Source organism: Sturnus vulgaris, chromosome 1, assembly GCF_052056855.1.
Source record: "Sturnus vulgaris isolate bStuVul1 chromosome 1, bStuVul1.hap1, whole genome shotgun sequence".
NCBI lineage: Eukaryota > Metazoa > Chordata > Aves > Passeriformes > Sturnidae > Sturnus > Sturnus vulgaris.
In genome coordinates, this window is record NC_142243.1 from 144,131,661 (window position 1) to 144,159,434 (window position 27,774).

At 42.0% G+C, this 27,774-nt stretch overlaps 1 protein-coding gene and 1 long non-coding RNA gene across 2 annotated transcripts; one reads left to right on the forward strand and one right to left on the reverse strand.

Moving 5' to 3' along the window:
- Positions 1-7,801: 7,801 nt before the first annotated feature.
- HAS2 (hyaluronan synthase 2) lies at positions 7,802-27,261 on the reverse strand. Its single transcript, XM_014870126.2, has 4 exons — positions 27,122-27,261; positions 17,584-18,210; positions 12,937-13,038; positions 7,802-10,920 (listed from the first exon to the last, which is right to left on the reverse strand). The coding sequence occupies exons 2-4, from the start codon at positions 18,208-18,210 to the stop codon at positions 9,988-9,990; spliced, it is 1,662 nt and encodes a 553-aa protein (XP_014725612.1). The 5' UTR covers positions 27,122-27,261; the 3' UTR covers positions 7,802-9,987.
- LOC148225570 (uncharacterized) lies at positions 26,709-27,299 on the forward strand. Its single transcript, XR_015808446.1, has 2 exons — positions 26,709-26,991; positions 27,152-27,299. It is a non-coding gene; the product is annotated as an uncharacterized LOC148225570 (long non-coding RNA).
- The last annotated feature ends 475 nt before the right edge of the window (positions 27,300-27,774 follow it).

A 27,774-nucleotide genomic window follows, 5' to 3' on the forward strand; every position in this document is an offset into this window, starting at 1 on the left:
TAAATGGTCTTGAAATCTTAGAATTCCATCGGAGGAGATCTAGTTGAATTGAGCACTTATATATACAGAATCTGTATAGAATTAACAAACATACTCAGAACTTTAAATGGAAAACAATTTCTGAGGACTCATATTTTTAAAAGAGGTATGTTAAATGGGAATGCATTTCACTGGGCTTCAGAGTTCCTTGAATGGAGAATTTCTTACCTTTCTCCTAAATACTAAAGCAAAATTAGTGTTGAATTTAACATGAAGAAATTCAACAGTGACCTTATAGCCATTAGAGTTGGGAAAAAAGCTCTCTTCAGTTCTCTTCAGTTTGCAATTAGCTCATGGGTGGAAGTTATAAACAAAATTGCAAAAGTTACAAGCTTGGCTCTGCTGCTGATCTCTTCTTTCAACTAGTCTCCTCTGAAAACAACCAGTTTTTGAGGACTCTCAGAGTTGTGGGTTGGAACCTCTTTTCCCAGAGTATTCTGCTCTTATATAAGTAATGTAAGACTGCTCCTTCTAGCATTTTAGTATTTGTATGTTCCTGTTTGTAATGAGTTGTGGCTTGTCTGAATTTTGCTGTCTGAATTTTACTGCATTAATATAATAATAATAGGACAATCCATGGAGGAAGCCTCTTCTACTCTTGAACAGACTTACAGTGGTGTAAGAATGGCATTTTTGGCTTTGATTCCAAATAACATAGGCTTAAAAGAAAAAACAAAACAGGTGTGCCTGAATAAACTCTCAAGAGTTTCATTGATCTATTTGATTAAAATAAATGACTTAACATATACTAAGTAAACTGACATGTGCAGACAAGGTTTTTAAAATATGCAGCCCCTCCCTCTCAGAAGTTTGGCAGCAGCAGCACAGGATGATGCCAGCTGGATTACAGTCTACTTGTATCAGGGTAAAGACAGACAGTGCTTTCTGATGGAGCTGTAATTCTAGGAAGAAGTAAATAACCCTGGCTGTTGGCTCCTGCTATTGCCTCCACATCTGGGGTCATAAAAGGGACTGAGATTGATATTTGCCTAGATAATGCTATTCAAATATTTTACCTGAATAAGCATTGATGAGCATGGTTTGCATTAACCTGGCTGACCTAGTGCTGAAGCAGGTGAGGATGCAAAGCATAAAATCTCTATAGGAACAGGTATAAAGGTGGGAGCATCTTGCATGCCTCACCTATTTCTAAATCGATATGAACTATTTATCATCAGTCTAGATGCAAGTCTTCTAAAGCACAATATTCCCGGGCAAGTTATTTTAGTAGTTTACTTCATACAAACAGGTAAAAACTGCTCTGCTAGGATATAGTCCTACAGCATAGCGTGCTTTGCAGCCTAAATGGATCTTAGGAATGATCCATTAGCTCCTTTTCTGCTTTTCTTAGAAAACCGTGTCCCTGCATTGTGATAACTTGTTCTGCCTGTGGTCAAGAAGACAAATCAAGATCAAATTATTTAATATGCATTAAACTCAAGCTAATTGCATGATCTCTTTAAACCTCTGTTAATGCCAAGGGATTCAATGTAGGTGAATCAAACCAAAGGTTTTTTCCAACTATTTTAGATGTGGAAGTACATGATAAATGTACAAAACAGAGGCATCATTTTACCTATATTGGAAATGTTGCCTTATCTCCCTTAGAAAACATCTGTTTGTTGTTATGCAGCTGTGTTTTGGGAAAAGCAACCTTCAGAGCAGAGAAATACCATTTCCATTCAAGCTTCAGGAGCAATTCAATTAAAACAAGTGTTAACTACTGGAATTTATGAAGTGTTTCCTGCCTAATCTTATGAAACATGTGTAATTGCTATGGGTGGTTAAGACTTTAGCTTTTACCTTCCTGGTTCAGCTGATTTAAATAGACAAGTAACAAAATAGATTTGAGGAAGTGGCTGGAAAACCAGAGTGTCCCCTGCCATGATGCTGAGTTTCCCGGGGCTTTGCTTGTTAGAGCGTAGAGTATCACCCAAAATTCACAGGAAGAAACCCACAAAGATAATAAGCTTTTTTGTTTTATTTCCACATTGGGTTGATCAGAAAACTCCTCACAGTTCTTGGCAAGCTGAAGTCAATGCCAGATATATTTTCAAATGACTTATTCACAGGTTAGGGTTTTTTTTAAAAAAACCAAAACAAATAAAGGGTATGGAGTGATCTATCGTGTGCGCAGAACACACTTGCAGGGACCAGCACTCTCCCCAACATTTACCAACAGGCTACAGCAATGTATTAATGAGGAGTGCATTTCTGCTGACAGATTCTTTCCACCACAATTAGAGAGAGAATAATGGCTGAGAAAAAACGCCCATATGTCCCCATTAATTTTGCAATCTGTCTAATCTGTGTACTTACAAAGCCCTCATCACATCTCAGATATTATAGTGATAACAGGAGAGATTAGACAGACTTCAAAGCTGCAAGAGAAATATGAACGTTGATTCCCAGCCATGATTAATTTGGCCAGAACCTCTCACTCCTTTAATTTAATTAAGAACATAAGAAGCAATCAGAGCAGTGACAAAGCAGGAGAGGGACTGAGCTGGAAGCTGAGGACAACATGGGCTCCCCAACAGGTAAAGACACCCATGTGAGATCAGTCAGGCTGCCTGGGAGTACACCCTGCTAGGGGTGGGCAACTGATTCATTCTCCACGGGATGAATTCAATTGATTACAGCATGTTTTAGAACTGGAACTGTGTTAAGCCAAATGACCATCAAATAATTAATTACTAGAATTAAAGACTAATAATTATAAAGATTGAAATTAATGGATCACAGGCTGTGATCATGCTGTCATCTTGCAATATGTATAAAACAGTCTGTCAGGAAAAGAGTAAACTGCTTCCAGTGGGCCAAGAGGGAAGACCATGCACCATGACAGCTGCACCCAGCACAAGGCACTGTAAATTCACGCTCTTTTCCCCCTGTGGTAACACACTGATATGCCAATGCCAGCTGGCAGAGCAGCCACAGTAATGCTCATCTGGCCACAAAGGGATGTGCTATGCAGTGAGTTAGCTTATTTGCAGCTTATTTATGCTTCTTTTAGTGATGAAATCCCTCTTATTCCTCCTCTGCTGCCAGGACCAGATGTCTGACTTGCACACCCGACTTCTGTGGTTCCTGGCTAATCTGGGTTTGCTGCACGTACAGCATGTTCTGTTCTACCACAGGTACAACATACATGCAAGCTGTGCATCTGTCATGCTGGAGTTGCCTCCGAAGGGCATAATGCATCCTTCAGCCAGCAGCCTGTTCTTGCTCAGCCTGAGCACAGGGGGTGCTGGCAGTGGGAGGCAGGTATTTTGGTTCTGGCCTGTGCAGTCCCATGCAGAGACAGTGCGTGTCCAGAGGCACACCTGCCACTACCTCAGCTTCCTCTGCTTTGCAGTAGGTGGTATCCCCAGCATCTTCTCCAGTGCCTGCAGGAGGGCAACCCCATATTCTACACTTGTGATCAAGTGAGCACGTTTTGGTTGCATTTCTAGTGTGCAAGAAGTAAACTGTCTTAAAGTCAAAAAATAAAAAAATTATATGGAGAAGAGGAGGTGTTCCTAAGTCAAATCAGAATTGCCCTTATTCTGAAAACACATTCTTAATGGAATTTTCCAACAGTTTAAATAACCGGGGTGAAATTTTGAAATTTTGAAATTCACTTAATAAGTCCCAGTTGTCTTTGTGTGCACATGGCACAGGCCCCTGGCTCACCTAGAAAGCAGTCCTGAGCAGTTTAAGGTACATACATATCTAAAAGCTTTGAATAGCCTAAGGCATGCGTTTACACTGCCTTAATTATCATACATTATCTGCCCATATTTCCTCTCATGCCCTGTGGCCAATGCAATATAACTAATGACTCTGACACTGCAGGCTTAAGCTACCTCATGCTTACTGCAGAGCAAGGATTTGCCCAGGGCAGACCTCATGGTAAAAAAAAATGCTGTAAATTCACTTGGCTTATTTTATGGTAAATCTTGTGAGACTGATCTGGCATAGGTCGACATAAAAGTGTCATGTTTTTCTGCCAGTTTGATTAAATCAATTTATTACCACAATTTAAGTAAAGTTTTCTTTGTACAAGCTAGTAAACAAAAGTTTCAATTTTACAGTTGTGAGCATAATTTCCCAAGAAACATAAATCAAATGAAATATAATAACACTTAGACTACAATAAGTAAAATCACAACGATTTTGATTACATCACACTTCCTTGTGTAGACAAGGCTTTCAGAGTGCATATGTTTTTATATATTTGACCAAATCTGAGCATCTACAAAAGTCAGCATCTAGGGAAAGGCTGTGCTAACTGTGGGATATCTTTTATAAAATGTTTCCTTTTCTGAAGAAGGAGCCCTCTTCTATGATCTTCACAGACTTTCTCTTTCGATGCTGAGCTATCTCCTAATACATCTCACAGTGATGTCATGATTATCCAGGTACTATAGATGGTGGCAGAATCCAGGTCAGGACCAACTCTTAGGAAAGCAAAGAAGAATGAGCACAGACAGAATTCACTGGTATCTGCAGCATCAACTCACTGGGTGGGTTCAGCCTACCAGCTATATTCATTAGAAAGGATCAGTATGGAAAACTTAAGAACAATTTTAGGGAGCAGATACAGGCCGGAATGTCATAATTAATTTAGAGCAAGCTGCCCACTTGATCTATTTTTAGCCACATTCATCTCAATTCTTCATGACTAAGTGTTCCTCGTAGCATGTAGTATGTACTTAAAGTGCTGTAGGGTCAAGACAGAAATAAGTGTTACTTTTACTCATAAAGGCTATGAAATAAATAATTTTATGGGCAGAGGAACTTAGATAATCTAATTTCCTGTGATTCACTTGCTAGCTGTCACTCTTTCACATGCTCATTCTGTGGGTTTTGTAATTTCTAATAATGTGCCTAATGATGTCAAGTTCCAGACTTTACTCCTTTGGGTTATATAAAGTAGCACTGATCATGAGCAAGCCCTTAATGCTTCCTGTTCTCACTGATATTTGTGAGAAGCAGTCAAAAAAAGGTCCTGTCATAACCATATAATTTCTACAGAGTGTGTCCAACTGGAACAAACTGAAGTACTAGAAGACAGTCAGCCCAGCAGGGATGCTGTAAAAGAAGCAATGGAAGTATTAATCCAATGGGTCCTAGACCCCGGTTAGTGTTTTTTCTTGCTTCCTGCACATGACCAAAGGACTTAGCAAATGTGTGGAAAAAAGAAAAGTGTGGAAACTGCAGAACTAAATGACATCTAAAGATCTCTTGAGAGAATAAGATCCCACTTGATGTCTGGTACAGGAGTGAGCTGACCTGCCTTTTGCTTCTTAGTGGGGTAGTGATAGCTTGTATTTAATCTAGTAAAAAAAAGCCAGGCACTCTCTTCAATCTGGTCATCATCTGATGACAGGGATCACACCTAAACTGCACAATCTCCCAGACCAGGCTAGCTCCTGCTCCATGTATCAATCCCACCTGTGTCCATCATTTTCTGGGGCAGAACTGTCTAGTCTATGACAAAAACGTGCCACAGATTGTATTTACATGTACCAAAGCTCAGAAATACGCCCTGGATCTCTCCTTTATTTAGTGACAATGTATCTACGAGGTTATTTTCCTCTAGGCAGTTTGGTAACTTACAGAAATCTTAAGGTTGTTTTAGGAGAATAAGTTGGATTTATTTGGCTGAGACAAGTATAGAAAGTATAATATTTATTCTAAAAAGTATAACATGCTTCTTCCATAGCTGAAAGAAACAGGAACAATTTGTGGCACGCATCCATCCATCCATCCATCCATCCATCCATCCATCCATCCATCCATCCATCCATCCATCCATCCCAATTAAAGCTGAAGCAGCAAATTTAGACTAAATAAAAGTTGTAGGGAAAATGTACTTTATTTAAAATGATTGTGTTAACTCCAGAGAAAAGTGGCATTTGCAACAAAGCCTCAGTAATACCAAATCTCATCAACAACTTTCAGTAGTTTTATCTCCTCTTTACCATCTTAACTCTAACATCTTAACTAAAGAAAATGTTCAGACCATTTTTTTAACAGATTCACAACAGCTTGTGCATCAGGACATGTTTGGCAGTATGTGTCTGACAGGAATTTTTCTGCCTCCTAGAAAAGTTCTGCTAAATATTCATGCATTTCCCATTGAAAGAAACCTGATTCTTGGCCAAAATGAAGCTTATTAGCAGACAGAAGAGGAGGGGTCCTTCCTCCTTGCTGCACCTCTGATTATTGTAGGTTTTGCATCACACCTGGTCTCTGCAAACAGATGCTCTCAAACTCAAATGAGTCTACTATGGAAATGATTTATAACTTGAGATATTGCCAATTCATGGCATTTTTTTGAAAGGTTGTTTTTAAACTTTTATATAGAATTCATAATTTGTGGGACTTTTTTCAGCACCATCTGTCTATCAAGAGGTGACTAAAAAAAAATCTGTGTTTTTAAAAATGTTCAAAATAGACCATGAATATTTCCTTTAACATGTTTTCTTCTTTTGATAGGGATCTCAAAAATATATTTGCTATTAATGAAAATCAGGCAATGTTATTAAAAATCTTTATTTTTTTGAGAACACTTTCAATAAGAACTGTTTCATACGCTATTTTTCTGCTGAAATCTTTTTTTAAACAGCCATAAACACCTTGAGGAGAGTGACCCAGTCACAGGAAGGGCTCTGATTTTTTGGGTGCTCAGTACCAGTTGCTGCTAAGCCATTTGTGCCTGGGGTCAGGATGGATGTGTTTGGAACAGAGATGGAATGAGCCTCTGTGCGGGTGGGAGCTGTCAGCACCTGCTTTAGAAAGGATGACAGGAGAGTTCATATCTCTACCCCAACCCCTTGCTTAAAGCAGGGACAGCTCCAAGGTCAGACCAGGCATCTCAGGACTTTATCTAGTTTAGTCTTGAAGCTCCCTCAGGATGGAGGGAAAATGCACTGTCTTGGCAACCTGCTTAGATGTCTTCAGAATTCCCTATTCATATCTAGGCTGAACCCTAAACCTTGAACCTCTCCCCTTTCAACTTGCAGTCTCTTGTTGTCAAACCAAGCAGCACTGTGAAGAGCCTGGAACCATTTTCTTGAAAACCTCCCTACAGATATTTGATGTGACCTTAGGGCCCTCCTGCCAAAGCCATCCCTTGTCCAGGCCAACCAGCCCAGGTGTCTCAGACCCTCCACTCCAGCCCAAACCAACCTGGACAGAACTTGCTGCAGTTTATCAGTGATGTCCCTGTACTGGGGAACTCAATACTGAGCACAATGTACAGACACAGGCTAACAAACACCGAGGGCTGAGAAACTCTCCTAAGTAACTGAGCAGTGGCAGCTTTCTGTGAGATTTCATTTTGCCCCGTGTCCCTGCAGCAGTGGCTGCTGCCCATAACCTTCAGTGACAGAAAATAAACAGCTGCACTTCAGCTGTGCCATGGTAAAGGAGGCTTGACAAACAGCACTAATGAGGAGCAGAAGGCCATGGACCTGTCCCCCTCTGCTTCCCAGGCTATGGAGGGTGATAATTTCCAGTGGACAGGAGGGCTGGAAAACATCAGCTTCTATGTAAAGTACTAAAGTACTTTTGCCATAAACTTCAAAGTGCTTCCCAAAAGGAAGTTGGATTGCTACTCCTGTTTTGTAAATCAGGAAGCTGAGGAAAAAGGGAAGGAAGTGTTTTGAGTGGATTGATGTAGCAGCTGCTGGCAGAGACTCTGAGTGTGCTGCCTCTCAGAGCAGAGACCAGCGCCAGCCACCTCAGGCATGCACTGCACTCCACAGGTGCTCCATGGCAAATCCCACTTGGAAATCAGGCTGGTGACATGAGAACAACAGCCTTCAAACGTGCAGATTTGTGGCTTCAAAGTACAAGTGCTGGTGAGAAATACCATGAATTAGTCATACTCTTATCAAAAATATTTTATTTATGAAAGTAACAATTATACTATACAACCTATATTGGAAATACATTGAATAATTGCTAGAATAAATACAGGCAATTAATTCAATCTTTTTATAGAATGAGAAGATTTATTTGACATTTGAATGTTAACCCAAGCTTTAACTTACATCATAAATAGTTAAAAGGTATAGTCAAGTTTTTTTGATTTTTATTGTTTGTCTTGCTTTTTTTAATACTGTTCTATTTTGTAATCAACATGAATCAACTCTCCAATCATTAACATAATATTAGTATGACTTTCAAGCAATCATGTACCTCAAGATAATCACTCAATAAGGTAGTGTGTGTGCAGTTCATTCTACAGCAGAATCTATTCATGTCTGCATAAAAAAGAGAAGCTGAAAATGCTTCTAAGTTCTTTAAGCATCATATGCTGATTTCTGCTTTACCACAGTGCTTTTAATACCAGAATCTAAAAAGGGCAGCTGGTCTTTCTGTTGCTCTTTATAAAGTATATTAGGGCTCAATGCCACATTCCTTTGGCTGGTGAAGGACTGCAGAATTTAGTCTTGAATATTACTTCCCAAAACCATGGTCCAAAATAAATGTCCAAGACTGACTATTAGGCACCAAGGAAGTGATGCATTTGCTAAGGCTTGATGTTTTCTGATAAAAAATTGGCTTCTTTTCTGGTAGATATGCTGTAGTCAAAAACAAATTATTGGGCTCAGTATTGGGGTCTGTATTACACTGGATGTCAGAGAAGGTGATGTGTTTATTTCCTGTAAACTGTATGAAGGGTTCTGCAGAAGTTTTATAGTACAACACACACATTTTGAAAGTGTTGATAAGCTTTTCCTTCCGTGGTTGGGGTTTTTTTTTGACAAAAAACCTGGACTATTTACTTGGTACTAGCAGATTATGAACAACTAGGACCATCAGTGAATTCAATAGCAGTTTCATGTGCCCAAGATTTTTCCAGGTCAGAAGTTTTTGACTGCTCAGGTCCCATATAAAATCAGTGGGAGGCTTTCCATAGCAATGTCTTTTCCAGTGGCATGGAGGTCTGCCTTGCCTTAGTTTATTGTGCATGCCAGGGATATTAAATTCTCAGCAGAGAAGCAAATTTCCCTTTTACAATGTTATCAAAACAAAAACCCCAAATTGCACATATCTACCCCTTTGGCCTTTTTTTATACACAAATATGCTTGTATGCAAAACGTGACAATTTTGGGCCTTTCCTAATAAATGTCTTAAAAGAGCACATTTAAATGCTTTTTCACAGAATTAACCGTTCATTAGTTGCAAAAAAGCAGAGAGACTTTTTATTCTTTCTGTTGAGAACAATATCATTCCAGCAGAAATTTAGGGGGAGAATGTATGGTTTTTTTGTCCCCAAATATATTTAAAAAGGCTAAAGAACAAAATGTTGGGGAGGCAGCTTTTTTTGGCAGATAGTAAAATATAAAATATGTGATTTAAAAAAAAGTTGGCTTAAAAATACACACACACAAATAATACAATAATATAAAAATACAGCTCAGCCAATGGCCTCTTAAAATTTACCTTTGGCATTACATTTGGCAGCCTAAAACAAAAGACCCTTCCTATAAAAGAACTATAAAAAAAGAGAAGTTCATAAATTAGGTTGCAAGGGGTTGTACAGTCCTTTTCTTGATTCTCCAAACTCCCTTTCTTTCTGTCCACACACATAAGCATGACCAGTGAGGTATATAGAACATAACACTGTCAGGCATATGCACAATAAAAAAAAGTGCATAAACACAGAAGTTCTCCCCTTTTCTTGTGAACAGGTCGTAACTGTGTGGTTTGTGTCCTTCCCCCTTGGAAACAAAAAAATCTTTTTTTACTTTTTCTTTTTTTCTTTTTTTTTTCTTTTTTTTTTCTGTTCTCCTTACTTTGGCAGGATGAAAATGAACCCAGAGGAATACAAGTGTCCTATTCCCAGCAGCAGTGATCCATTTCCCTTGGCAACATATGTCTGATGCCACAGATACTACAAGGTCGTTGGGTTGCTTTACAACTCTGGGTAACTTCCCACGGAAACATCATACGTCTAGCACCATGTCGTAGTGTTGTTGCTCTTTCTTCCGCCTGCCACATTTGTTGATAAGAACCATGTACAAAGTCAAAAGCAAAACCCAGTAACATGCATAGAGTATTGTGCCAATGATGAGAACTGTCTGTTTTGACTCAGAAAATGGCTTTTTTGATTCCTTGTAAATAGTGAAAATTACGCCACCTAGGAGGATTGTAAACCAAATGGAGACTGGAATGAGTCCTATAAAATTAACTACAATGGTTTTCCTTCCTGACGTGCCCCACCCTGCTTTGTTTATCGTGGCAATTGCAAACATCTTTGCTGGCAGTAAACTTGACATGTACAACACTGAGTAGAGTGACATGAAAACCATGACAATGTTGCCCCTAAGGAAGCTGGCAAAGGAAGACTTTATCAGGCCAACTAACTGAACTGTCAACAGGAAAAGGAGGATGTTCCAGATTTTTCCCCTGTAGAAGAGCTGAATTACTGTGGCAATAAGGAAGAAAGGAAAGAATCCAGTGATTACAGCTTCGTAGGTCATCCACAAATGGTGCTTGTGGAACCACATGGCATTATAGAGCCACTCTCTAAAGTAGGATTTACTCCAGCGGGTCTGCTGATTCAGCCACCTGAGATACTCTATCGGTGTTTCTGTGAGGCACTTGGATCTAGCTGTGTATTTTGTTGCATAGCCCAGACTTAGCACTCTGTTAGTTAGATGCCTGTCATCTCCGAAGCTGCACTGGGAGCCCATAAACTCTTGATTGTACCAATCTTCCACAAATTCATGGAGTAAAGAGTTTCTGTACATTCCCAGAGGTCCACTGATGCACTGTACACAGCCAAAGTAGGATTGACAGGCTCTTTCGATGTTAAATGCCATCCAGTATCTCACACTGCTCAGAAAGGAGATCCAGGAATCATATTTGTTCAAAATCTGAAAAATAAAAAAAAAAAAACAGTTTTCCTTTTAGATGAGCTCTTAGAAAATGTGCACACTGGATCAATAAGGAATTTGCTGAGACTAGAGCACCATTAGGTGAAAAGTGGTAGGAACCTCACTCCTGCATCCAACTCATGGCAAACCCATGATATGCAAGCATTTCAGCCAGGTTATTGACAGGAAGGCTGAGATGAAACCTTCAAATGTCTATTTCACTGAGAGGTTCTTCTTTTCTTGCAACCTTTCCAATTCTACATCAATAAATTTCCTTATTTTCTGTCATTCTGCTTTCCCTTTTGCCCCCAGTTAAAGACCTGCTGGATTTAGATTTTCCTAAGAGGAACTGATGAGTTCATGGCCTCCTGCTGCTTTTCTGCCCATGCACATCTTTGGGACTCACAGAACTCCTTCCAGCCCTCCCAAAACTATGCTGGAGCATGAGAAAAAGCTGAGCACATGGTCTTTGCCCTACATTTTTGGTATGATAAGGCTGGTCCTATAGGTTTAACCCTGGACTGTGTCCCCATATCCAGCATTAGGTCCTCTGAGGAACTACCTGTTCTGTCTCTGCAGTACCAGCCCGTTACCTTGTCCCAAGACATATGGTGATACTCCAGTAGAGTCTTCCTCAGGCCCACATAAATGTCTCAGTCTTTTTCTTCTGCACAACCCAACTGCACACCAGTCTGAACACTCAGCAGATGTATGAGCACATGCAGACATGCAAGTCTGTGGCTTCACATCCAGGTTCTCAACACACACCTTGTGCCAGAGCATGTGACAGGGAAGTGTGTGGCTCTTTGGCCTTCTACAAGTATAAAGCATTGCCCTGCAACTAGAAAAAAATAGTCTTTTCCTCTGATGGTCTCCTAATTTCTGTCAGTTTTAATTCCAGAACATATTAGAAGCAGCAGGGCTTGGGGATAGGCTCAAGCCTGGCTCAGATGTATTTGGTGTATGCTGGAAAATGAACTGGGGGAAAAAAAAAAGGCTAGAGCCTTCATTCTGTTGCCTTTCCTCACAGAGGACACATGTTCTTCCCAATGCAGATGCTTATGAACCTTCACTGTCACAGCTGAACCTGTACTGCCTCCCTTCACTTATACTCACAGATGCCTGGAATTTCAGAGGCATACACTGTGTATGCCTGGTTAGTGGTCAGTCTAGAGTTCCAAAGTTATTCAGGTTTCTGGGGAAATCCTAATTTCTGCAGTTATGAGCCACATGTGTGACATACTTCTGACTACTTGGATGTTCATTAGCAAGTTCTTGTTCATTTACATGGCTCTTTCTCCTCTGTCTCACATAAAAAGCCCAACTGAGTATAGGGGACTGATCTTAAGGCCAACTGAAATATTCATACATCTTTCTCTTTATAAATGGCAGCAGAAGTAGCTGTGTCAAAAGGAACCAACACCCTTTTGCTGTAGCAATCAGACAAACTCAGTAATGCTGAAAATCTTACCACACATGGAGCTGGTCTGACTTGAAGTTTTCTATTGCCCTGCCTGACAGAGATGGGAGACCCAGCAACACACAGAGTGCATAGTGCATAGCGTTTCAAAATTTCTTTTATTTCTAACAATCTTGGTGGTAGTATAATTGAAGTGCTTGAGGTTGCTGGATATGGCTTTGGGAGACTTGTTGTCAATTCCTTGCTCCCCTATAGCTTTTCTTTGGTACCTTGAGCAAGCAGCTATACCCAGAGACTCAAAGATGCCACAACAGTCCTGATAATGCCAGTGCCCCCCTTTTCACATATACGAGGCAGAATATTATTTGTTCGCTTGCTATGGATGTTAAAACCATACAGTGCTCACATCCAAGAAGAATTTCCATTCAATGAACAAAAAGATTAAGATATGATAAGAGCATCTATAATGGCATCACACATTATATATATGCATATAGAATATACACATAAATTATATTTAATGTTATTTCAGGCAGATAAATCTATTGCAATGCAAATAGTTGCTGAAACATCTCTGTTAATCTGAAAATACTCACCTGTACATCACCTCCCACTCCTCCAACCATTGGATCTTCTTCTAAAACTTTTACCATCTCCACTGATGAGGCTGGATCAAGCATTGTATCTGAATCACAGACCTACAAGTAAGAAAAAACAAGAACAAAAATGGGTTAAGGAGTACACTACAGAAGAAAATAAAGATCATGCAAGTGGCTATAATGACTCCTGAATGCAAATAAATCTGACTTTGAAGTCTGCACTGATATTTCTGTTAAAGGTCACTTGTACCAGGCAGCAAGGCATAGTGCTGCACAAAACAGAGAGCTTGTTAAGGCTGTGCACACAAACAATCCTCTGTATCAGCTCCATTTGTTTTACTGGCACACTGGACTGGCTTCTTCGAGTAAGATATGGGGCACTGCAGAGTAAGACAGTGTTTGTGGGCATGCAGCAGATTCCTGTTGTGCTCTGACAGGGAATTTCCCTGCATCAGCTGCACAGTTGGAGCAACCTGGTCAAATGTTTCCCACTGCTATATGAAGGAAGGAGCAAGGAGTTAAATCCCAGGCACTTATTATTAAACATAAAAAAAATCAAGTAGGAGTCTGGGAAGAAACCTTATAGTTCTTTCACTCAGAGAAGGCTTTAGCAACTCATGTAAAATACGTATCTTGTATTTCAGAACAAACTCATTTTTAATTTTAGATGCATGATGTGTTATTAGTAGTGCAGGGATTTGACATTTGATGTAGAGAAATTATTAGCTATTTTTCTCTGGCATTCTTATAAAAAAATATGTAAGGCCAGAAGGCGTGAGTCCTGAAGTTCAGTACTCCAAAAGACCAAGGCAGAAGTAGATGACACACAAGGCATTTCAGCTACACAAACACTCCTAGTCAACTAAACACTGTGTACATTAGGAAATTGGCTTTCCCCTGGAGAGTAGGAGGAGGGCTCAGACAGGCTGGCTGGTCTGAGACAGCTGGCATTGCTTTCGTTTGCTCTGAGGAAAATGACTTGGGCTGCAGCCTGTTTAAAACAAGAGGGTGTCTCCTTGTTGCAGTTGCTGCATGTGTGAACTCATTTCACAGACACCCAGAACAGGAGAAGAGACTGTCCCAGAAACACCCCTCTGACCAGCTGAATACCACCCTTCGAATTCTCATTCTGCCTCCAGTTTGCCCCCACATTGCATTCCTGTGACTTCGGAGTCAGTAGGAGCAAGTCAGTAGCTCTGCATAAACAGCATATTAAGACAGATTCTGCTGAGGCTTTGTAATGGGTATCCTATTCATAATGGGTAATGGGTATCCTATTCATAATGGGTAATGGGTATGCCTTTTCATGCAAACTTTCAATTCAACCTAAGCCCTCTCACTCCCGGGGAGAGGTAGGAGAGGTAACCTTTATGTCTGCTCTGTGAAGGGGGAGGAGAGCACTGGGGCTCTGCTCTGGACCAGACTCAAGAGGAGAGGGTCCCCAGGAAAGTTGGACTGCATAGCTTGGGATGCAGCTGGGACTCTGCCAACATGCTCCCCTCCATGCTCACTCAGAGGGGGCCAAGAGGAGAAAGGTGATGCAAGCTCTCATAGCTCTGTCAGGAGAAAAGCCACAAGCATCTCCAGCTCCCACTAACTTGATGCATCCATCTCCTCTCCTCAATGGCCTCATCCCACAGCATCTTTGTAACCTGGTCAAGGCGTGACTCCAGCTTTAGTGGAAAGCTGTCATCTGTGGCAGCACTGGGTGATAGGGAGCAAAACAGTTCTCCTGAAGAGCGGAAACAATGCCTGTACTTTTACCTGGGTCTTCCTGGACAAAGCTGTTGCTGAGTGTTTTGCACAAGGAATCCATAGTTTGCTAAATTCTCAGTGTGCTCAGGCAGTGACAGGCAAGCCATTTCTTGTGACCATGCATGGTGGGCTGGGATCAGCTGCCTCCCAGCCTCTCTGCTTTCCCTCCAGCACCTGTCACTTGTGTACTTCCACCCCATCATATGTATTTACATATGTCATAAAGGCCTGCCCATGAGCCACACCACTAATATATTAGAGATGAGGAATCCTCAAAACACTGAAATTTTAAACAAAGTAGCATGACATGTCCAGCACATGGGGTGCCAGCACAGTGGGTATGTCTGGGTTTCTGGGACAAATCTAACAAGCCATCATTTTCCATCTGGAAGAGGTTTTTGCAGGTGAACAGAGGACACACCCAGAGAAACACAGATACTTAGGAGCCCAAATAAACACTGACGCCTGCCTAACCAGGGTGTGCCTTGGACAGCCCAAAAGACAATTTGCCATCACTCCACATAAGGGCCGAGTGACCCAAACATCACTGCCTTGGATCACAGAGTTACATGAAAGGGACAGCTGACCTTAAGGGAGTTGTTCTTTTACTTGCTGTAGGCAGTGACAATTTATCCAAGCTGCTCTGAGTTCAGACTGCACTGGACTGTCCCCACAGGCACTTTCATCTAGCCAAGATGAATTGTACCCTGGTTATCTCACAACTCTGCACTGATAATACCTGCCAGTTTAACTCCTCCATGATCACTTGCACACTCATAAACTCTTCTAGGATGGAAACAAGCCTTCACAGCAGTTTTCAGTACTTAATGAGACACCACTAATGAGTAACAGCTCGTTATCTGCACTGGTCTGACTATTTATGATTGCCTGTTCATAATTCAGGGTGTCTTCTAAGAACGGTAAGGCCTGCATTTTTGGGGGTGAGCAGTGGTGCTGTCTGGCCACTTTTTAAAGTGCTTAATAACTGATGCAGATTGCTTAGCGCTTGAAATATTCGGCTAAAAGTAATATTTGTAATTTTTGGTTTAAAGTAATTTACCCTCGGTCACTCCAAAGGACCATTTGAAATATCTCAACCTTTATTCATTCATAAAACAGAGCCACATTTTAGCTGCATTTTTTTATGACTCTGCAGTAGCCAGGGCCACCAAGGGGCTGCATTTCTACTACAGAGGTGACTGTTGATGTGACGGTGGCATCAGTCACTACTGCAGACTGTGCTCACAGCAGCACTACAGTCCCTGACAAATTCATGAGAATTTCTGAGCCAGATCACGAGTGTTAACTGAACAGAAATATCTCTTCTATTTTCTGAGTTTATGCTATGACTGTTGAAATAGAAATACTTTTTCCAGGTTCCCTGAAAAATACAAGAGCTGAATTGTGGGAGGAAACTTGCAATTAATCTGCTTCCTCTCTGCCTTCTTTCTTTGCAATCTGGTATGTCTGTGCAAAGTGATTATAAACCCATGCTAACAAAGAACATAATTTTTATCCCGTCACAGTTCCTCACAGCACAAAACCAAAGCGCAGACAATGGAGAGCTTAAGCCCATTGTTTTGAAAGAATAAATCAGTTTCAGTTTGGGAAGTGGTAGAGGATGGGTTTTAAATCTTGGCCTTACTCTCCTAGCTCCAATAACAGAGTGGTTCCTGGCACTCTTCAGTTTCTGCCCCTCCTGTACACTGAAATTTCGCTTCTCTCAGCCGAGCTCCTGGCAGCCTCTCCAGGTCCCTGGGACACTGCACGTGGATGCTGTGCAGTGCAGAGTGTGCACACACACACACAGGGCTGGGCACAAGCCCCAGAAACACATGTGGCTCAGCCATGCAGCTGCCCTGAGCCAGCACAGAGCACCTCATGGGGAACTGCTGCTCCACTGCAGGAGCCTGCTGGATGCTCTGAGTGTGGGAGAAGCTGGGAAGAACTGAGGGTGGTTCATTAGGAAAATCATCTCCTATTCAGTGGGATTAGTCAAATGAGCCTTCTTGCCCGAGATTTCTAAAGAAGAGTCCTCAGTGTCAGCCAGAGTATCTGATCCCACCCGCCTTCCTCCACAAATGACCCCTTCCCCTTCCCACAGTCAGCAGGGCTGTTTGCAGGAGCAAGGAGTGCTTCCATGTAAGTAAGACAAAAACAGACTATCTTTCAGGGGATCCAAGGCAGCTGGAAAGAAATGTGCCTCTGCTGCTTTGGAAACAGGGAGAGAGAACCCAGCCTAATTCATTTTTAAGTGAGTAGTGTGTCATAAGGGCCTTAAAGGCCAAGTTGCAGTGAGTGAGGTAATGCAGCTGTAAGTGATGAAGCAAAAGCTCCTTCAGGCTTTAGCTGAAGAAATTTTCTTTCAAATCTACACATTTGACCCTTTTATTGAATATTCCACATGGTCTTCAAAGCCTTTAAAATATATCCCCATCTTTTTTACAGACTTCACCACTTCCCCAAGATATTCCCTAGTGAGACCAAATACCTGTCTGTCTGCTCGTATATGGGGCTGCAAATAAACACACAAAATAAAGCCTTATCCAAGACCTTCCCCTACATGAGCAGAGATGGGGCTTTCAGGAGGTCACTGGCTTTGTCTGAAGCAAAACCATTTGGATGAGGGGGCAGTACTGAAGGCAGGGGAAGGATTTCAGATTTCTCCAGTAGCTGGTGCACAGATTTAAAACAGTCACAGATAGACTGGCCATTTTAAAAGGTAGCAAAATACCCTTTTAACGGTCAAGCTGTTTCCAAATAGACTGAAAGGAGCACTGTGTTCATCAGGGACTAGGATGGCCTCTAACATGCTGCACAAAATATACAAAAGCTGCTTTCTTTCAAAGTGTGTTTGAATTGGCACTGACCTGGTGCTCTAATACCTACCTGTACATAATCCACACTTCTCCCCAGTGCTTTGAATGCTGTGTACATTACTTCTCTTTTTCCACCCCATTTCTGCATGATGCAAACACTTTTGTTGGACAGGACGAGCTGAGATACGTGTTGCATGCTCTCTCTGTGAGACTCCTCTGTCTCACCCGGACCTTTGTCATGGAAGTTATTACTCCAGATATAAGTGGCACAACTGTCCCTACCCATGATTTCAGTGAAAATGTCCATCATGTAAACGTCGTCTTCTGAGTTCCCATCAATGACCATAACAACTTTAATTCCAGGGTAGGTCAATCTTTTTACAGAAAGTAAACATTTTCTTAAGTAGTCAGGATCTTCTTGATAGGCAGCAATGCAAAGGGCAACTGTTTTGTTCAGTTTGATTGGAGTCTCTAGTGACCGTTTCATTTTCCTGTGCTCTAGGTAGGCAAACAGGCTTTGGATGATGAGATGTGATAGCAGGATAGCACCATAGAGTCCAAAGGAGAAGTAGTAATTGTCTGTTTGGATGAACTGGTAGCCCACAATGTAAGCAGCGGTGATTCCCAGCAGGAGGGATACCCCGAAGAGTGTGGTTCCAAGTATTCTCAGGATACATATAAACCTCTCACAATACATCTGCAAAGAAGCAGGGAAACCATTAGCAGAGCCACCACTTGCTGATATAAGACATCATAAGGGGGTGCACGTGGCTGCAACACAGATCTCAGCATCAACAGGTACACCCTGAGCTTTTGGTTCACAGTCTCACTGCATCCCCTTGCTCAAATGAACATCTCTTTGGATCGCACTTTACACAGAGGAAATACTGCAAACAGACTTAATGCAGCAGAGATGTTTTCTGCTATTTGCCCTCACAGAATGTGCTGTCTGTGTCAGGATCTTATTTTGGCACCCTGGGCTGGTTGGATAAGACACTCTGTCATATTATTCTGAGAAGGTTGGAGAAGGGGCTTTTGGGCCACTGTTCACTTCATACGGTCACAGGAGAGCAGAACAGCTGAAAGTCTGGGCAGCCCCTCCTCATCCCCCATCCATGTCATGACTGCATCCCACCCTGAATTTTTTCTGTCGCTTAGTTATGTTTGCAAAAATATTGGAAAGACATTCTTAAAACAGATGCCTGAATGTATTTATAATTTTTCAAACAGATGTCTGACTATATTTATAATTTATATTTATATAATCAGACATCTGCTTTAAAAGGTCTTCTCAATACCATTGCAAAAATGTATTATTCATATAGTTGTGTATATAGATACATGCACACGTGAGCATGTGTATATAGGGGCTAAAGCTTAACTGAGATTAAGTCTGTGGCAAAAATATGCATAAATTTAACAGAGCCAACACTCCACCCTGGACTTAGAAATTTGCTAGGACATCAGCTGATTCTTACCACTTGTACATATTTAGGTTACCTGGCTGTAAAATCTTCTAACCTAAACTCTGGGCTATGGAGCAATTGCCTGGCATGGAGGGTGCTCTGGCATTCTCGAAACAAATAAACAGTTTGGGCAGGCAGGCAGGTGGAGTCTATTGGTACTTACATACCTATTCTAACCATTGTATTACCCACTTTATGCAATAGCTTTCTCAGAATTGTAAGAATTGTAAGAATGACAACATTTTCTGTCAATAGAAGCCTTTTTTGTGAAGGACATAAAACCGATTCTGTCTGTTTAAGGCTAACCCAGCAAGTGTGTTGTAAGTCAATAAAGCTCATGCTTGAATATTTTGCTGAATTCGGTTCTCTCAGAGTAATGGATTTAAAATTTGTGGGGTTTTTTGCATTATGCATATTTTCCCTGCTGTTATCATCTCACTCATCTGCTGCTCATGTTTGTTTCACCATCTGTTGGCCAAAGCTGAAGTTGGAACAGGACTTCCTTACATCATATATGTTATTAACTCTTCCTTGAAAAATTACTACCAAGATGCAGCAGAATAGCTGTCATCAACTATATATACATGTCTGAAAAGTTACAGGCTTGGAACAAACAAGTCAACGTAGAATCACTTACAACATAAAAATAAACTAGGCAAGCATGAAGTTTGAGGTTACAAAGACTCTGTCTTTTTCCACTGGCTATTTAGGGTCTTAAATTTCAAGACAGGAGGAAGCCTCTTAAATGTATATTTGGAGGCACTGTTAAAGAAATCGAACCCTCTCTCTAGGACTTCCTTAAATACTTAAGGCTGGGCTCTGACAGGTGCTGTAATCATCCACCAGCAAAAGAGACCCTCCCTGTCCTGGCCTGTCTGAAAATCTTTCACAGCAGGGGTCATAAAGATGCCTAATAAAAGACAACTTACACTAACCACCACTATAGGTGAATTGAAACTCAGTGCCCAAAACAGACTTGCTTTAGAAAGCAGATTAAGTAATGGATCCCCTCTAGATTACCTCAAAGTAAAATAGGCCGTGTGTTTACTAATCCCTCAAGCATGCAAAATGTCAAAAACATCAAGGTAAATGTCTCATTAATGGTGCACTTGTACTCTGCTTTCCCATTTGGGGTCCTAAAGTCTGCTTACATTAAGAATTATATGGCTGAAATAAACAGGATTTACATTAACATCTGGAGTGGCTACATTTGAATACCTATATACTGTAGCAGGCATATTTTACATTAATTTGCTATTGTTTTGCTCTACCTATGAAGTGCTTCTGCACAAAAGGTAAAAAACCCACAAAATCCTCTGATTTTGTCATTACAGAACAGATCCTCTCCATTGCAAAAATCCAGTCTTTTAAGATAAAGAAATTAATTTCTGGTGTTAATAAAACATTTCTTCTTTCCTTTCACTGTGAACCTTAGGAAAATAAACAGTGTTTTGATCTAAATTCCTGGCTTTCATCAAAGAGACTTTCCTCTTTGTATGTGCAATTGAGAGTTTCATGTATAGTCTTTTAATTGACTGAATCTAAGGGAAACTTGAAAAGTTGCTCGATAGTCTCAAGATTTAACAGGAGGTATTGATAGCTTGCCCAGCAGAAATGATCTTTATCAACTTTAACATGCCCAAACAATAGCAAAGAAGCCAAAAACTCTCCACCCATATCCAATAATTAAGCCAAGAAGTTAAAAGGAAATTATGCTTGTACAAGTCTGGGACCAAAAATGAGCTGCTGAGTCAAATACTGAGGCTAAGTAGCAGCTGCATCAGACTTTCAGATCAGACCGTGCTGTTATGAACATCTAGCCTGGCCTGACACAGTGAAATATACTAATTCTATGCTGCAATTTGGGCATCTAAATCCCTTGCAGGCACCTTCACCTAACCCTGTGGTGCTGAACCCAGTATGAGTTTTACACAGCCTCTAGCAAGCAGATCTCAAGGTTTGCATGCACAAGGTGAGTGTATGTAGATCCTTCAAAGTCTACCACTAAGCAATTTGTTGTCATGACATTGCAGCTCTTTCCTCTCAGGGATGGAGCTGAGCAGTACTCATCAGCCCATCTAGTAGAACTGAAATGTCAAAGCCATATGCCAAATGCTAATGCTGTGTAGGCTGCTGCTGATTCAGTCACACATTTTGATTCACAAAGCAGTGCCAAGTATATACGTGCCTTGTAGTGACTGTACAGTAGCAGGCAAGGAGTACCTTCCTTTGGAGGCTTCTACAGAAAAGCATGACCAAGAAATGAACCCTTGCATGTACTTGACATCAGAGTCCACCCACTGAACTGTTAGATATTGTGTCTCCTGACATCCTGATAAAGCCAAATACATATACAAAAGGAGTTTTTCTCCTTTGTGATGAAGGTGAATTTACCCTATCTACATTATTATTATTATTAACAACTGGCATAAGTAAAAGTTGCAGTATTCTAACAATGCTTTCATGAAAAACATCAGGTTAACAAATGACTGATACCTACACAGTACATCTAATGATTGGGGGTATTAACTGTAGCACTAGAGATCACACTCCTTTCTAAGGCTGAATAATGCCTTAGATCTTGAATTAGAAGAACATAGCAAAATATGCTTCATTTCCTCTATTCTGAAAAATATTTAGGCTAGCATTTACTGTAGTTATGGTACATAGATCTAACTTTTATAAGATCTAGACACTTGACTGAAATTCCGCAGGTTCTTATGTCTTGTTTTGAACTGGGTCTTTACATAGCAAAGAGCGCTGGTGACCTCCATGGTAAAGTACCAATTTTTCCTCCTCCAAAATCCTGTGGCAAAGTTCATCCACATGGCTATTAATCAGTGTTCGTGCATCTCTGAGAGTAACAGGGTCTGAAGATAGTTCATCCCTTTACGATGTCAAGAGGCAAAGAGAAAGAAAAAGCTTATTTTGTTACTAATACTGAATAGTGGCAAATAGATATCCTGAAAACCAACATGGACTGGCGCCAGAAGATATCAATATTATCTGCAGCCTGTTCAATTCTGCACCCTCTGTTGTGTAGCTGCTATGAGGACAAAGGAAGCAATCAGGTGGTGCCTGGTATCTATTGATACAGGACATGGAACCAGTGACAGGGGTCAAATTGATGGAGGTCAAACTGAAGTCAGGTTTACTTGCAACACATGGGATGCATCTCTCTACATCATCTCTTGCAGAAATCTCCTCTCACGTGCAACACTCAGACATTGCCACACAATAATTCTGGGTAGCTTTTCCTCAGAAGATTAAAAAGTGAGATAGGGAGACACAGAAAGTTTGTACCTAACATGTAATGATTTGGAAGGCTGTTTGAAAGAATTAGCACTTATTAATTCCAAACATCTGAAGACATATAGAAAACACCTAACAATAAGTTGCAAAAGCCAATATCTATCCAGGAGGCAGTAATAAATGTTCGATCACAAATTTACTCATTTTGTCCCAGTACTGGGCCTGGCTGAGATGGGATTATTTTTTCCCATAGCCCTCCAAATGCTCTACTTTGTATTGGTAGCTGGGAAGGTACTGATAACACAGCAGTGTTTTGGCTACTGCTGAGAGTGCTCCCACAGCATCCAGGATGTCTCTCCAACACTAATATGCTATGGTGAGTAAGGTCCTAAGAGGGAACATAACCAGGACAGCTGACCCAAACTGACCAAAAGAATATTCCATACCATATGACATCTGCTCAGATACAAAAGCTGAAAGGAGGAGGGGGAAGTGTTTGTTATGATATTTGTTTTTCAGTACTGAAGCCCTACTTCCTGGGAAGTGGCTGAACATCACCTGCTGATGAAAAGTAGAGGATAAATATTTTGTTTCCCTTTGCTTCATGCACAGCCTTTGCTTTATTAAGTTGCCTTTATCTCAACATACCAGGTGTTTTGCCCTCTTATTTTCTGCATCTACATCCTGCTGAGGAGGAGAGTGATGGAGCAGGTAGGAGGGCACCATGCAGCCAGCAAGGCTGACCCACCACAGTCTCCTTCACTTTTAAAGGTTACAAAGAGCTGTGCCTCTATCTAGACATCGAGGGCTGTGGTCACATCAGCAAATAGTGCTATACTACATGAACAGATCTGCAAAGAGAAACACCTGGTGCTAGGCCTAGCTCCACCCTCTACACATTTTTGTGCTGTACTCTGAACTAAGTGTAGTCAGACCCAATGGACTGAACAACTGAAAAGCATCCTCCAGAGGTACACCTTGCAATTAGTTTCATTCAAGAGGAATCCAATTTGGGTGTCCAGTTACTGCTTTGCAATAGAAACTCAACCAATTTCTTTGAAGGGGGAGCACTTGTAGCAGCAGCTTCAATAGCACGTCCTCATTGAAAATAAATTTATAATACAAATCAACCTCACATATTAGATCTGCAGATCAGATTTGTTTGGAACCTTTGTGGAAACCAGAAATGCTGAGCACAGAAAATCTTTGAAAACATCTCATTTTTATATGCCTGTATGGAAGCTGAATTCTTGAATATCTATTGAACCTTAGTGCTGAGGCTTTGAATTCAGCAAAGCATGTGTGTCATTAAAGATAAGTGTGCACTTAGGTATCTTGCTGAAGAAGGAAATCAGTGGATAATTTATCATGCAGTTCTGTAGTAAAGGCATAAAAAAATCTTTCTCTGAAAAGCTGCTATTTCTGACACTCAAGATATAAGTATATTTTTGACAAATTTATTATGGAGATTAACCCCCCTTGTGAAGGTTGTTGAATATGTCAATGTTTAACCACTGCATTTCTTACATTAGGGAATCTAAGAGTGGATCAGGGCTTAGACAATTTGAATTTGCTTCCTAGTGTTGTCATACACCTGTTGGGTGACCTTAGATAAGTGAATTCACCTCTCTCTGTCACAGCTTCTTCACCTGTAAAATGGGAATCGTGATCACGCAAGATATTTTTGGAGCCCTATAAAACCCTTCAAAAGGCTTAGGTTACTGTTTTTATTGCTATATGAGATCCACCTGTTCTCTAGTTCCATATAACCATTTTTAGTCAATAAACTCCAAGAAACACCAACACACCCCTTGCTATTTTCCTTGTCTATATTCAGCTGAAGGTATAGTCTGTGGGGATTTGCCTGTAACAAACATACAACTCTAACTCAGCAGGATGCCTGAGATCAGTGAAGTGGGCACCCTAAAAGCCAGCACACACGGCTTTAAGTGCATACAGCCACCAAGGGCTGCTTTGCACACAACCATAGGAAGAATGTAATCTTTATAAGCCTTAATACCCACTTAGTCATGAGAGTAATAGTGCTGGCTGCCACAGAGCAGCTGCTTCAATGGCACGAGTGTGTCAGAGTGCACGAGTGAGTGCCTGCACACACTGTATCTGGGCCTGAACACACACTCTCTAGGAGCACATGGGGTTCGAGGCTTACAGTTTCTCAGACAATATTTAGATTCATTATTAGCCTTATTTTGGTGGCAAATCAAGTCATATGTCATTAGAGTACAAATGATTCTAGGTACATATTAATCACAAGCATAAGACAGCTGTCCAGACTCCCTCTTCTATTCTACAGCCTTCAGAGAGGAAAGTGAAAAGTTATTCTACATCTGTACACCTTTATTGCAGCACAATTACCATATCTGGAACTTTTGGTTATTTATAACTTCCAGATTTTGTTATGCTATTGATCTTCTGGAAAGGGCTTACATAAGACTTAAGTTAATTCTGAGGTTAAATTAAAAGTAAAGAACAGGATTACCGATGATGGCAAACTCTATCTATATGCACAGGCTTTGATCAGCAAATCAAGAATCTCCTATTTGTTCAGTATATGTTTTCCACTAAACTGCCCAAATTTAATCTCTTACATGTTTGAGTAACCAACTTGGAATGAATTCAATGGCTGCAGGTTGGATTTGACCCTAAGGTACACAATAATACACTAGTTGTTAAATTAACAAAAAAAAAAAAAAAAAAAAAAAAAAAAAAAGAAAAAAAGAAAAGCAACCAAGAAATCCCCAGACAAATGCTCCAAGAAAAAAAACAACAAGTAAATCATATTTGTACTCAGATATTTTGGATTGTGGTTAAATGAAAATCTAGTTTCGAAATGTTTTTTGGTTGCTGGTTATGAAGTCCATGGATGCTTTTGACACAAACCTATTTCATGCCTTAATCTAGCAAATAATTATCTGGGGTACACAGCTTATTATCTTGGAATTTATTTATAAAGCACAGGTCATACCTTGTTTTACTAAGTCCCACTACACTGAATGGAGGAATACCTTGCTGTTCTATACACTAATCTTGAATAGCAAAAAAATGAAGGAAATACTTCATGCCACAAATACGAAGACTGGAGTTTTTTCCTAGCAAACTTGCCTGGAAAACTCCACTGAATCCAATAGAGCTGCTCTTCCTACTGGGGAAACCTTGACCCAGGTTTTTCTGTACTTGGATGCAGGGTAAGAAAGATTTATTACCCTTATCTTGTCCTCAGAAGAGCCCCCAGGGCACCCATGTTACACACAGTGTGTGCTTTCAAGTAAGTGCATGGGCGCCAACAGAAAAATTATCCCAAATGCAGAAGACTGTGAAGATGAGTGAAACATGGAGAAGCAGCTGTGCCCTAAGAGATGTGGGGTCACTGCAGCCCTGCAGAATCACAAAACCCTTAGGGTTAGAAGGGACATGTGAAGATCGTGGAGTCCAACTCCCCTGCCCAGGTATGGTCACCTAGAGCAGGTGACACAAGAACGTAGCCAGGTGGGTTTGGAATGTCTCCAGAGACGGAGACTCCACGACCTCCCTGGACAGCCTGTTTGGTGCTCTGCCATCCTCAATGTGCAGTTCTTCCTCCTGTTGAGGTGAAACTTTTCTAAGGCCATTGCTCCTCCTCCTGTCTCTGGGCACCAAATGAAAAGAGTCTGGCACCATCCTCTTGGCATCCAGCTTTGGGATATTCATACGCATTAACGAGATCCCCTCTCCGTCTTCTCTAGACTAAGACAATGCCCATCAGGAGTGCTGTACTACAGTGGGGTCCTCTCGGGGCCGGGAAATGGGGTAAATTCTCTCCCAAGGGCCAATGCCCCCTTCTGCCAGCGTCCTACGGAGTCTGGCGGGGCTGTGAGGAGCTGCCCTCGGCCGTGTCCGAGAGACACGAACCGCGGCTCCAGGAGGTGCCGGGCCGGGCTGCTGCGGGCAGCGGGCAATGCTCCAGACAGCGGGCAGTGCTGCGGACAGCTGGCTCTGCAGCCAGTCAGGAGGAGCCGGGCCCCGCTCTGGCCGCGGGCTGCAGCCGGAGCGGGGGAACCCCGGCCCGGCGCCGCGGCCAACGGGGCGGAGCGGCGGCGTCACCGGGCGGGGCCGGGGATCCCCGCGCGGGCGCGTCACGGGCCCCGCCCGCGGCAGCGACCCGGGCCCGGCTGCGCTGCCGCTGCCATCGCCCCCCGCCGCCGCGGTCCTGGCCGGCCCTCCCTCGGCCGGGGCGGGCCCGGCGCGGGCGTGCGGCGCGGGGAGCTCCGGGCAGCCCCCGCCCCAGGCCTCGGCTCCCGGCCCTCCCTCGGGAAGCCGCCCTGCCCTCCCCTCCCCGCGCTGCGCGGCGCCCGGGCGGCTCGGCAGCGCTGTCCGAGGCGGGACGGCAGCCCCGCGGCCGCCGCCTCGCCTGCCTTCCCCTTCCCTCAGTCCCCGCCCGCCCTCCGCTCCTGTCGCGTCCCCGCCCGGCCCTGGATGCAAAGGCGAGGGGCGGCCGGAGAGAATCCGGACTGGGCTCTGAGCGGGTCTCGCCTTCCCCGCTGCCATCAGCGGAGCGGCTGCCCAGCCTCTGCTCGATTTTATTCTAATTTCAGAGGGTTTATGGGGCGTTTGGGGTTTTTTGAGTTTGGTTTTTTTCCCCCAGATCTTGAAGCTCAGCAATGTCTTAAACGGATTACACGGAGGAGGGGTTGAAGCTGAAAACCTCATTCATCCTCACGACGGTCTTATTCATTGCTGAAATAGGTGTAGCGTAGGAGCCGGTAAGATCCTCCCCCAGCCCCACTCGTATTTTGGGGAATCTGTTCCAGCTTTCCTCCCTTGAATAGTGGGGATGGGAGGAGGGGGTCTTCTGCTCTTGAGCTGACAGAAGCATAATCATAAATCACCTACCTTGTTTGTCCTTCTGTCCTTTGGTCATAGAGGGGCTCCAGCCAACTGTGTGGTCTCACGTACCGTTGCTCCCGCTGAATAGTGTCCAAGTTTGAGGTAAAAGAACAAATCGCACTTTTCAGGAACTTATTGAGACGCTCAGAAATAAAAATAATTAAAAATGAAAATAATAAAAAAATCGTGTAAGGCTATTCAGTCCTACTCATTTTCTCCCACGTGTTTTCACAATTAATCTTGTATTTGTCTTTCTCTGCTTCAGTTTCTAGCTCAAAGTTGTGGGATTTTTTTCCCCAAATAATAGTAATAATAATAATAATAATAATAATAATAAAAAGTTAGGAATAATAAATTAGGAGTTAGTTTCTCGTGGTCGAAGCTGAAGATCTTATTTCAAACCCGGCTAGCCAGGAGCCTGGAGAAGTTGCAAGGCAGCGTCTGAAAGTTTGAGAGATCAGCATCAGATAAAGTCTCTTTGGTGATACCTTGCTGCCCGAATAACTGTTTCAATGAGGTTTCTCAGCAGCAGCAGCAGCAAACGGGTAATATTTTCCAGACGTCTTTTTCTTTCCTGCTGCTGCTGCTGCTTTTCTGCCTCTTCCACGTTATGGGGTCTTTTAACAAGGGAGACTTGACTTGTTTTAATAGGCGGAGGA